Here is a 13,702-nt window from a genome sequence, read left to right as displayed (position 1 = left end):
TATAAACGTCCATTTGTTTGAACAAGTAGATTTTGTGTAGCCTGGACACTAGTCGTCCTTTAATTCACTTAATTGTTGTAGAAGACTGTCAACTAAGCGCTCAAATAGCTACAAACATTTACGTTGAATGGATTAGGATTAAATGATGTATGTCTACAGTCTAACTTGCTCCACTAAGTCTTCGTTATGGTTGGCAATTTTGAAATAATTTTTAAGTTAATTTTGTTTTTTATTCATAAATAAAATTTATACTTTATATATTTTAAACATGTTTCCTGCTATAAATCGATATTCTTGTTTGACAAAATTGTTCCTAATTAAAAAAACAACAACAATTGTGTTTTGTTTTAACTATCAACAAATAATTTCATGTCTACTCAGGATTAATGCGTTGCTAAGTGTGGGAAAAACATGTAACATTAACAGTACGACAATGTTGACAAACCTTTTTAAAAAATTGACATTGAAAATAAATATGTTGATAACAAGTGAAGACATAATGAAATATAAATTTATTTTTTTAATAACTAAATTTTGAATCTTATTCAAAAATTTTTTTTTCAGTCCTACATAAATGGGTGTTTCTGAAAGCTATTCATCATAAGTATCATCTGTCCCTTGACTTTCGTCGTAGGGGTGCTGTGACAGTTCGTCGTAGGGGTGCTGTGACAGTTCGTCGTAGGGGTGCTGTGACAGTTCGTCGTAGGGGTGCTGTGACAGTTCGTCGTAGGGGTGCTGTGACAGTTCGTCGTAGGGGTGCTGTGACAGTTCGTCGTAGGGGTGCTGTGACAGTTCGTCGTAGGGGTGCTGTGACAGTTCGTCGTAGGGGTGCTGTGACAGTTCGTCGTAGGGGTGCTGTGACAGTTAGACTAACCAAATCCCTCTACTTTTCCGGATCAGCAGCAGTTCAAAGCATGATATCAAGAGAGAGGCCGGTCCATATTTTTACGTTGTCCAGCCAGCTTTTCCTTGGGTGACCATTTCTTGGTGCTCCCTCCACTGGACCTCGAAGAATAACTTTTGATAGTGAGTCATGTTTTACAATATGACCGAACCAGCTCAGCTTTCATCTCTTGACAGTATTGAGAAGTTCTTCCTTCTTGACAGCCAAAGTGTTGGGTTGTTAAAGTACAAACTCAATTGTCTTTCAGTTTTTTTTATACCTTTCTATTTATTATTTTTTGTTATTATTGGTTTTTTTTTGTTGCCGTTGTTTTAATAAAGGTTTTATTTTGTGTATAGAAACGGAAGTTTTGATCATAAAATTGCAACTTTTTTTTTCTAAATTTCCAAACTCTTTTTGCTTGCAAGCACAATTTTTGTTTTCTAATTTAGTAGGCAGTGATTTTGAAGTTGATCACATGATTGAATCTTTTTTTTTTATTTCAAACTTCTTTTCATTTATTTAGGTTCTAATGTAAAAGGAAAGGGTCTTGGAAATTTTTAGAAGCTATGTATATATATAATTATCTAGAGGACTTTTGCACAGCGTAATCACTTTCTAATTTCTTTCATTTGTAGCAGAAAGTAATATTTTTTGTGGAAAGCATTTTAGTCTTCTTATGGCAGTGTGATTACAAAACAACATATTAAAAGCATAAATAGACGACTAAAGCAGATATTAAAGCAGAGAATCAATCTTCTTTTGAAATATTTAGTTTGTAACAGTACAACTTTGATCTTTTAATTTAGTGTCTATGACGGTGTTTAATTTATCTACTAATTTCAAAAGCTCTCTCAATCTTTTTCTTTTTTTTTCTTTATAATAATAATAATAATAATAATAATCTTTATTATCCGTAAGGAAATTTGTTCCTTATTATCACTCCCACATTTGTCCGAATAACTTTCTCTTCTATATTAATGTTAATGTGTTACCTAAACAGACAGATAAAAACATAAAGACTTTTTTTTTATTTGAAAGGAAAAAGTCTAAAAAAATGATGAAATTGTATATGAAAGCTTTTTATTAGTTAAAGTTTGAGTTTATTAAAAACCAAAATGGCATAGAAAGTAATTGAAAAATAAAATATGTATGTGTTAAAAGATATAGGTCAGCACGTAAAAAGTTTATAAGGTATCCGGATTATGTCACTTTTATTTTATGTAAGATAAGCAGACACACAAAATATAGTGTTTACTTGGTTATTATAAAATCCATTAAAAAATAATTAAACTAAAACAATATTATTTAAAAAATTAGTATGTTCAGTATTCAATTACCGACTGAATCAATTAACAATCATTTTTATATAAGGGAAACAAAGAAACAGAGAAATAATTAAAAGCTTAACACTGTAAAGATGTGGTACATGATTCTATAAAATTCGATATTCACAAGATATATCATCATCATTACAGTGGTTAGTGGTTACTCCTTGAAGCGTTGGAAAATTTTCAAGAACAGCCAATCAATATTAAGGACACTTAATTTAAATTCAAAATTGCCGACTCAATAAAGGCTTTAATGGAAAGAGCTTTAAAAAATGATCTATGATTTTGCAATGCTATAAGAAGTACAAAAGTTATCATATAAATTATTAAAAAAACGTATCTACACTTTATTTATTGTGTACAGCTGATACACCAAAAAAGCTTGTATTGATAGTTTCAAGCCATGTATACAAATGTGCAATAATGCCTCATTGAAAAAGTGTAAACCGGATATGAACGATCAAGGTGAACAATTAAAACTAACAGGGGAGATCATCGTGAAAATACATATACAGATACAATAAATGTTTGTTTTATTCGTTTGGGGCGTTCATTCAAGTAAAGATTTAAACTTATTTTTCCTAGAGTCCTAGAACATCATTTTTTTCCTTACGTGACTAATATCTCATTCACCAAGTAACATTAAAATTGCAAGAAGACGATACCATTCAATGTATACATACTTATTTAATAAACACATCATAGTGTGATACGAAATACTATTACAACAGTATAAAAAGTGATTAAAATCTCATTCAGTAAGTCAAATGAGAATAGCAAGAAGGAGATATATTTTTATCTTTAAATAAATGAATTTGAGTACAAAAGAAAATGTAAAAGAAAAGTGATTTGTATCAAAGCAGAAATCATTGTTTGAAAGCAAAATATACATCCATTTAGGAAGCACTTATTGTTAGAAAATGCTTATTTCATATGATTTTAAGCATGAGCAAATATTCAGGCTGACAAATGAAAGCCCTTTGTTGTAAGGCCAGGGAAAACTGACTATCCAATAGTTTTACATCGTTCGAACAAAATCTATATGTAAAAGATTACTACCGCTATTTTAGACTATGACTTACTACCTCCCAAACCTTCCTCCTGGCTTTTTCTCTCCAGACAATCGAATAGCAAACAAAAAAATGACACTTCATTTACTCTGGTATAGTGTGTTGTAACAATTTTACAAGTTTCGGACTTTTCTTCAGAGTTGAAGATAGTTTACTTCCTAGTCCAAACCTCCCGCAGGACGACGGGGGACGGGAGCGGAAAGGGTTTGAACTCGAGACCATCGATAAATGCGAACGACAGTCCAGCGCGCAAACCGCACGACCAGGTAGCCATCCTGGATATGTAATACAGACATAATCCACATTTCTGACTATTTGGCTTTAAAAAATTAGACTAAATTATTTGAATTGTTTTTAGACGGTATTTTACTTTTAAATTTCTTTGTTGAATTATTAACACTGATATAAGAACTGGAGAGGGGATAAAATGTTTTGAAATAAGAAGAATTAAAAAGCACAAAGAAGTCAAACTTAATCTCAAATTTATAAAAAACAATATTAAGATAGTTTAGTGTTTTACAAGTTATCAACGCTTAAAAAAGCGTTCACAATCTATGTTATATTTAGATCATCCACAATACTACTACTACTACTACTACTACTACTACTAATTGTAATAATAATAATAATAATAATCGGAATCAGTCTACCTAGGTCGCCATAACCAAGTCGCAAAGCTAATACACCAACACTTGGCTTTGACACACAATTTGATCGGTAGGATACTCCTCCATATTACAAATACTCACCACAAGAGGTTCTCGCGTCTACGGAACATCTACTGTACTGGCATAGGCCTATTTTGACTGACAAAACGGTAGATTTTAATCGCCCTGATCTGCTGTTCATCGATAAAAAAGAAAAAAACTGCTACCATTATTGACATCGTCGCACCACTGTCTCATAATTTAAAAAAAAACTGAGCTTGAAAAACAACGAAAATATGAAAACCTTGGCTTGGAGATTAAGCGTTTATGGAAATTATCTAAAATAACAATATAGCCATTGTCATATCAACCGAGGGAATAATAACAACTGACCTCACAGATACCTTCAAGGCCTTTGGCATTCCTAGGAAAATTCTCGTTGCCTGTCAGAGGGCGGTACTTCTGCAGACCAGCCACATCACCAGAAAATTCCTCGGTGGAAACTGATAAAGGGACTAAGATGAATTTTGATTCCCTTTAACAAATCTCGACCCTGGCTGCGCCAGAGAATGTATACTCGTTCTTTTCAAGCATAATACTAATAAAAATACAATAATAATACAATAATAATACACAAAATGTAAAAAAGCAAAGATATAAGTAAAGAAAAAAAAACAGTTATGACAATCTTTCTATTTTTTTTTTACAAATACTGATGAAATAACCATTATTGCAGAATATCAATGAATAGAAGAATGTTAATTTAATTCTCAGTTGTGACTAGATTTTGATATACATTCTTAACAAAACCTTCATTTTAGATTTATAAGTGACTCATCTGTTAAACTTTTTTTTATTCTTAATGGAGATCGATCTTTTTATTTTTGTATAAAATATGATATAAAAACTTAATTCATTGCTTTTGTCTCTCGGCGGATAACTTAATTGATTCGTGAAGTAAGCGCTGCAGACAATACATTTGGATAGCGATGAATGTTGAAGAGTCGGTCAAATGTGTAATATACAATTATTGAGGATACGAGGCAGCAAAGACTCGCGTAGGATGAATTGTTTTTGTTGAAGTACATATATATAACTAAGAGGATGATGAAGGACAGGACAAAAAGCTGACGCGACGTTTTGTTCGACAGTTTGGAAGTGGAATTCTTCCATATCAGGCCCACACTTAGTAGTCCTACTGGAAGACTTTATAGGTACTTGAAAAAAAATATCAGAACAGTATTGACTTGTGAATTACGTAATTGTAGTGATATATTTTTAAAGATCCTACTAATTTTACTTGTCAAAAACATTATAAATCATAAAATAATTGTGATAAATTTACAATTTGTAATTTCTTAACGCATAAGAACAATGAATCATAGGTCACAGCAACGAACTCATGAAACCTTGTAAAAACAAAAAGATTTATCTGTAAAACAGCAAAGACTGAATCCAACGCTTATACATTTCACTTTCCCTACATCGGCGAACAAAAAGACCACAAATCCCAATGTAGTACAGCCTAATCCCAAAAATTTAAAAGGAAACGATACACAAAGGCAACGAAGAACAATGGTTTCAGATTGTGCACACGGACAATTAAATTGAATTGAAAATATTTCAGTAAGTGAATTATTGTTATCATGATACTACTAACAATACCATTAAACGCAAAGTTACTTTTATGAAATCATGTTTGTGTACTAAGATACTATTTTAAAACAGAAATGGATGAGAACGTAACGAATTGTGAAGTACTTTCTGAATTGGTGAATTATGTTGCATCTAATTCATGACATATTTTTGAGTATTGATACATTGATATATGGAATTAACAAAAATATATATATGCGGCCTACTGACACACATAATTCAGTCCAATCACACAGGTTAAGGGCTGTTGAACAAGGGACATTACTGCTAATCCACGCAATATGACCAATGTTATGGTCATGTAACCAAAATGGCTTTACAGACAGTGTGTTAGAAAGGACAGTTGAGTCCAGGACGCAAGGCAGTAAGGACAGTGTGCTACGAAGTGAGTCCTTGAAAATGTAGCTGTACGAGTCAAGAAGTAGACAGAGAAAGACTTGCAGTGTTTAGTAGGCAGTTCTATCGTGTTAAAGTATTTGAATTTTTGTTGTATTGGCTTTTCATGTATTTGTCATTAAACCGCCAAATTGTTTATTGAAGCTCTTGTTGTCAAGTTCTGGTGTTAGATCTGCTGTGCTGTGTTTAGCAGTGTTTACATTAGGCCTGATAGAGAAGATCGTAACAATATATATATATATATATATATATATATATATATATATATATATATATATATATATATATATATATATATATATATATATTTACTATAAAGTAGAACGTAAGGCGTATGTATGTATGTCCCGAATAGAAATCAAACAAAACCGTTTGACCAATCTTGTTAAAAATTGGCATAAATGTTCCTTGGGTACTAACTTAGACCGTAGTTTATGTATTGTAGCCCTACAACAAACTAAAGACCCTCAAAAAAAAGTTGACCAACTCTATGAAAGTAATATAACTTCATCGATCTAGGCCATGTTTACATGAGAAAAGATAGAACGAATCTAGATCTAGATCTAAATTTTAAAACTACACTTTGCGCAGATAGTTTTTTACTTTGACAAATGAAAATAAAAAATATAATCTATTAAGTTCATTATTTAATAAAATTAACCTTCGAATTTGTGTTTAAAAAGTATTTTTACATTAATTCGTTCCTTATATCTGCGAATTTAGTATTCCTGACGTACATTCTTTCATTAGACATTACCCGAAATGCTACACATCTCTCTATTCCTAGGTCTAAAACTCTAATTCAATTCTAAGATGATAGAAAAGATAAACTTCAGGGGAGGTAAGTGTTTTAATAAAGGTCACAGACTTCTGCATTTATAAATCAAGCTTCATTCATAGATTTGCGCATTGGTACAAAATATTGCATCTAAGGTCACAATGGAAAAAGTATCAACGGATCATTATAAAAGAGATTTTCCACTTATTAACTACCTCATGGAATACAAAACTGATTCAAATGTTGTTTTTAAAAAGAATTTTAATACGAACTTCGTTTTAATTGTAAGTTTAAAAAAAAACGAACTACTTTTATAGCGCGCAGTTTCTCATTCCCTCATTAGGCTATAAACTTGACAACAATCTAAATTACAATATGGAGAGACCAGACATAGCACCTTCAATAAGAAAAGTTTAGAACTGATTTATATTACCCCTAGCTTAAACAAACTAGATGTATCTTTAAATTTTTTACAAATATTAACAGTGTTAATGCTGGAAAGGAATCCAGTGAACTTCCACACAAAAGCTTAAGATCAGGAATTCGCAGATGACAGTTTTATTATCAACACAGATTTCAGGATATGAAAGAAAAGTTCACATCTTTAAGTGATCTAGGAAAAAGAGTAGGATTCAACAAAAAGCAAAAGTACTTAAATAAAACAAAAAAAAATGGAGACATAGAATTGGCTTCTTAGACCATAGATAGTTTTATATGCATTGGGAGTGTAGTCAGTGGAACAGATGAAGACACTATAAACTCCTTATAAATCTATCGCGTCAGACATTTAGACACCCAAAACCAAGATGGAAATCTCCCCCACATCTCTAACAAGACTAAAATAGGAATCCTTAATTCTAATTTCAAGGCTGCCCAACTGTATGGTTCTGAAACATGAAGAACAACTGATGCAACAACAACAAAAATAAGTACAGACCTTCATCCACAGATGTCCGAGATGTATATTGAACATACACTGGTACGACAAACTAGAAAACACCAAGCTATATAAGATGGGCGGACAGAGAAATACAGAGGTGCAGATCTTAGAGAGAAAGTGGAGATGGATTGGTCACACCCTTAGAAAAGGTACCAACAACTAAGCTAGACAGGCCTTAGAGTGGAACCCCCGGGGCACACGACGCAGAGGAAAGTCAACAAGAATGTTGCGACTTTGCAAAGTACTAGATGAAGCCAAGAGAACAGGAAAGAGCAAGGAAGAAAATTAAAAAAGCTAGCAAGAGACTGTGAAGAGTGACGTCCTTTTACTGGGGCTATATGTTCCACGAAGAACGCAAAAGAAAGGTGATGATAATGATGGACACTGAAACAAAATTCCAAAACACATTTACAGTTACAACGATCCTAAGAACTAGTGTAACAGCTATAATTTAGTCCTGATTTTAAACTTCCTTGGTGGATATATTTCCCATAGTCCACACAGTGGACAGAGGCACCTTCACTTCCAGGGCATGTACATGTAGAGTACAAAAAGACGTTTGAAAAAGGGCGGCCAAATGTATTGTACCTGTCTTTCCATTGACCGATGCTTATCTGTTTGCAACATCCATGAGGATGTGACACTATAAACATAAAGTTCTCAACTTCTGTACTAATATTTACTTTCGAAAACAAATTATTATATTGATCGATCATTTTTGCAATTTTTTGGACAATATTTCTATCACAGGTCAAAAATGTTATCAAACGACTCCTTTCAGTTTGACTTTTAGACGAAGTGATGTCTTCCTGATTCAGAACGATCTCTTCACAATTCTCTGTATCATAAAACAATCTTATGGTCGTGTGATTGGCCTCGATGTCATCAAAAACTAAACTGCCAGCTGTTTGTACTTCTATTCTCCACCAGTCTATGTTTGGTTTGTCTGAATGTTGACATTTGTGGCATGTACATAGTACGTTATTTCCTTTCATTACGTCAGTTATGATCCCACTTCCGGTTCTTAAATGTTGACTTCCTTTTAAGTTGTATACAAAATATGGAATTTTTGTGTTCGGCCAAAACTCAGGTCTGCGTGGACTGGTCATCTTGACACTCACTCTTACTGTCAGGTCAGCTACAACTTTAATAAGCTCATACATATCAGTGTTTTGGTAACCTGGAGGTAGATGCTCCAAACTGAATCTATCAACAGGTATGAAGTCTTTGTGACCTAGACTCTTGTTGCAATCTGCCAGATGTGTTAGTAGATCAGCTTCTCCACCTTCTGATATTTGTTGTTCATGATGACCTGTTAATAAAGAATCTATTCATGATGTAATATACCATATTTTGTTTTATAATTATGGAATTTAGTATGAAATAAATTAAATAAAACTTTTCCTAGCCAATTTCCAAAATTAATATTTTAATAAGAACTTTACCTATTACATGAAAACAGTTTCCTGTACATTTGACATCAGATTGGCCAGATTTCTTGCAATAAAACTCTGAAAATAAAGGTTATTAAACGTAAAAAACAAACTATGCAAAATAAAAGAAAAATTGAAACTGTTCTCTATACCAGCGATATACTTGCATTATTCTCATGATTTGTATTGTGACTTTTGATAGAAAAAGTTACCATTACGTTTTCTGTCGCATAGTAGTAATTTCAAAATGTAATGGGTTTAAACATTCAAGGGATATTCTATTTAAATGTTGAAAAAGGTAAATGTGTAGCTTTCAATAATATTTTTCACACACAATTATAATGTCATCTACTTGAAGTCCTGCTATGTTAATGCAACATTTTCACGAATGCATCTCGTCAAGCTCTGCATGGACTGAATGTAAATGACCTATTCTACTTACTGTCTCATATTAAAAAATATGATAATGATCATTTATCTTCTATACGCTGATGACTATGCTCTCTCGGCCTAATTCGACCTGCGGGCCATTTTAATTTCCGACACACAGGTCCCGGGTCACATGACCGAAAAGATACAAAAACCTAATGAAACGGAACTAAAACTATTTTATTAGAAACCCGTGGATCTAGCAATTTCATTAATTAGTGAGATGTTTGAAGTTTGTCTTATTTCCTACCCTTCGGAAAAATGGCTTCATTTCTCTACTTAAAATGTGAGCAACATTATATCTAGCTTAACTCTTTCTCTCCGTAATTATTTACCACATTCTGGTGGAATCAACGCTGGTATCGTCAGTTAGGAGAGAAAGAGTTAACCACCAACTTATTTTCTTATCTCTTTTTGGCAACTATTCAATCCTTCAATCTCTTGGCGAAGTTTAACAATATTTTATTCTCGGCTCAAATCAAGAATGCTTCCATATTTGTTTGTTCTTGTTTTTTTTTAAAGAGCCTCACTTTCTTAACCAATCAAATACATTGACTTATCATAAAAACAAAAAAGATCCGTTCACTTTTCCTGATAGATTATGCATCTATTTCCAGTTTATAAACACAATGTTAAAGGTCATGGCACCAATCCATGAGAGAAAAAGTTAGGACCCTAATGTAGGTAAAAATAATTTTATCAACCTTTTTGGAGAGCCGTCATCTCGTCGGGCCGTATGAAACCACTGTAACTGATCTCGTTAAACAGAAACTTCAGCTTGCCGTCAACGACATTGCGTCTTCACTAAGTTTAAAATGTTAGAAAAATGTTTCCATTGAATTTCCTCAGTCTGACAAATACTGTAAATTACCAGAACATTGACTTTAGTCGTAGAGTTGCTGTGATATTTACGTAACCAAATAATTCAATTCTGTTTTAGCATTTCTTGGCAGAATATTAAGAGAGAGGAATGTCCATTCTTTTACGTTGTCCAATCAGCTTTTCTTTAGAGCCATTGTCTATACAAAGATTATATTTCTGGCAGGCTACTAAATACCAGATAAGTAGTGATTATAAACAGCTGTAAGCAATGTTGAATAATTATTTTCAACTGCCAAGGGTAGTAATAATACACAGAGAAAGAAAGTACGTTTCTATTAGTTTTAATGTTAGAAAGTAAGTAGTTGATCAAACGTCATCCCAACAGTAACATATGCATATGAGACATGGAAGTCATCTGCCAAAATTGAAAAAAAGACTAAATTTTTGCTCAACAAAAATGGCTAGGAGTCAGTCATAGAGATGGGGTCTCAAACAAGGAAATCATATGCCGAACTGGGAGTCGAACACTTAGTGAGGTTGTGTGACAAACCATCACATGAGATTTGCGGGACTTGATCTCCAACTAAATGAACTACGCATACCAAAAGTTGTGATGACATTGAGGCTGGCTAAAATGAGGAAAGCGCATCGTATAACTTGGTGCCACACTTTCATGGAGGACATCAGGACTGTGGATACCAAATGTTTGTTAATATTGATATTGACAATACGTGCCAGACTGATAGATACCATCTGAAAAGTCTCTATACAGCGATAGTTGGAGTCAAAAGATGGCAGTGATGTACACCAGTTAGAGACGATGAATGCGCGTCAGTGTTGAGGAGAGAATGACAGCTAACAGAGGGGGTAAACTCAAGCGGGTTAAGAGCTTGCGCCACAATGTAGTACTTGAGGTGGGAATAGCCGTGGCGAACTAATGGACATATATGATGAGGTCTTATTTATATTTGAATAGTGAAAATAAACTATAGATCTGTCAGTAATTATACTCCCCAATCAATTTGAACCTAATGGACGAGCAATTATTAGACGGAGGAGTCAAAAAGATTATGAAACATGTTTACATTAAATATAAAGCTCTTACTAATAAGAAATTATATTTGTATCATCGTTTCAATTATTTACTAACCAGGTACGTTAATCCATCTCAGGGTTTCAATGTCTCTCCCAAGCCGTTGTACTCTTTTAAAAAAGTCCGCTAAAGAAATACATTAAAAACATTTAATACCGCAGCACGCTGGTGAATCGAAAGTGTATTTATTTATTTATTTTTTGGTAATAAATTCAATATAAAGAGTTTTCAAGACATTGTACTTCAAGATTAAGTCACAACTTATATTGATTGCTTGTTATTTCTAGCTATTGATTCTCCAGATTGTTGATATCATCAGCAGCTTTGGCTAGTTGGGTTTACAGAAATAAAATGAAATAGTTTGTATGCTTAAAAACAGTAAAGAAGATACAATATTGATATAATATTGAAGTGCAATCGCTATTAAACTAAAGAGTAATTACTGTGTCGTGGAAGAGTACGTGTTTTCTGTCATTAAGCTTTCATTTGAAATAAATCTTTATTTGTTGTTTTCAAAGAGAAATAATGCATTTATAATGTGAATAGGAGAAACATAATTAATAAAACTAACAATAAGCAGTGTTTTCAATTATAAAATAAGTGTCTACTCTCTCAGAATAGATGTGTTATTATTTAATTACACAGTAACGTTTACTCTTTGAAGTCTTGAATAAGAGATTGGCCAAATACAAAACCATTTAGTAGATGTAACTTACATAAAATCAGTTTGGTCAGCTTACAGTGTGTTATATCTTCATAACTATGAGTTCATTGAAAATTATGAATATTTTTACGAATCTCACTATCCAGGCTCTCTGCAAACTGCACCATACACCACCAACTTAAAGAACTTGACAACTCAGGGCTCCAAAGTAACGTAACACTTTAATAGTTGAATAAATAACAGCCAATACTGTACAATTGGCAATACGTACACTGTACAAATATCTCTCCGATAACACCGTACCGTCGTATCAACTCTTACACTGGCATCTCCGTCTCGTTCCGGGCTTGCACTGGGTTCAACAGTTCAGGACTGACTTCACACAATGAGCTCGTTGTCTCGGACTCGATCACAGACCAAGATCAAGACGCCGTTCGTCTCAACTGTACTTGATAGTACTCCGCACTGAACCGTCGTAATGCTCCGTACAGAACCACACCGCTGAACTGTGCTGTAGTCGACCGGACTGTAGTGAACCGGGCTCTGAACCCCTGCCGTGAACCGTCTTGACTGCGACACCTCCGCTCTTTATATAGGGTCCCTACTGGCCTTCTCGAACCGGACAGAACGCCGCTCGACGTTTCTAGGTGGTCAGATGACAACAACTCTCGTGACGCTCCTGAACTCTGTTCACGACGTCGATCCTTCCCGAACCATCATGTTGACACTCGTCTCGGCCGTTCGTCGTAACTCGTCACGGTTGACCGCTCGTCTAGCGCTGGCCTGGGGCGATTTGCGTCGGCTGACTACACTCACACCACTACCCCCATCTGTGCCACCACCAGGTTTATAACAATATTAACTTTGCATTAATAATAATAATAATAATATCATTAATAACAATAATATATCTCCGCACAATAATTTATCATGTCATCAGTCGGCCTTACAACACAATCATAACCATAGCAAAGTCTTCGATTCCGACGATGAAGAATTAGTGCAGTGTTTCACATATCTACGAAGACCCAGTAGCGACCTACATATTTTTCCACACTTAATGCAGACAAAGCAGGGTGCCTGTTTAAGATTTCGTTAGGTCTTCTACTCAAGTCTTCTACAGAGATACTTGTCTTGGCTTTAAATGTATGTCTCGAGGCCTGCATGAGAGTTTATAAACATTTTCCCCATGTTCAAGTCTCTTCTTTTTTGTAGGGATACGGTTGTAATTTCTCAATAGTTGATTGTTTGTAGTTCCTAGCCTCTACATTCTTGTTGAAACTTGCATTTATTCCTGCCTGAGTAGACCACTTCAAGAGCCGACTCTGAGTTTGTGTTTCCACACAAACTATCTTTCTAACCCTAATATTTCTCGAATTCCAGAAAAACTATTGCATGTATAGTAACTAACAGTACAGACCTAAGTTTTCTTGTATTAGCATTTTGTCTCTTGGTTTAGATTTCAAATTTTCTTGCTCGGCCTCTGGGAAAAAATTACTGATTATAAAAAGGTATATCCAAATTTATTATTAAAATACAATTAGTAGTTTCAATATTAAT

At 33.8% G+C, this 13,702-nt stretch overlaps 1 protein-coding gene across 4 annotated transcripts in view; it reads right to left on the bottom strand.

Moving 5' to 3' along the window:
* Positions 1 to 1,944: 1,944 nt before the first annotated feature.
* The window catches only part of LOC106076071 (uncharacterized), a 24,254-nt gene continuing 12,496 nt past the window's right edge, over positions 1,945 to 13,702 (bottom strand). For all 4 annotated transcript variants that reach the window (XM_056040064.1, XM_056040061.1, XM_056040065.1 and 1 more), the window contains 4 exons: positions 13,563 to 13,625; positions 11,536 to 11,604; positions 9,147 to 9,212; positions 1,945 to 9,013 (listed from right to left, as the gene is read on the bottom strand). In XM_056040064.1, coding sequence (XP_055896039.1) covers positions 8,127 to 9,013; positions 9,147 to 9,212; positions 11,536 to 11,604; positions 13,563 to 13,625 — 1,085 coding nt within the window. In that variant the 3' untranslated portion in view covers positions 1,945 to 8,126. The remainder of the gene's footprint in view (positions 9,014 to 9,146; positions 9,213 to 11,535; positions 11,605 to 13,562; positions 13,626 to 13,702) is intronic.

This window comes from Biomphalaria glabrata, chromosome 9, assembly GCF_947242115.1.
Source record: "Biomphalaria glabrata chromosome 9, xgBioGlab47.1, whole genome shotgun sequence".
Taxonomy (NCBI): Eukaryota; Metazoa; Mollusca; class Gastropoda; family Planorbidae; genus Biomphalaria; species Biomphalaria glabrata.
Note: the sequence above shows the minus strand (reverse complement) of the source record. Positions and strands in the feature narration are given on the sequence as shown.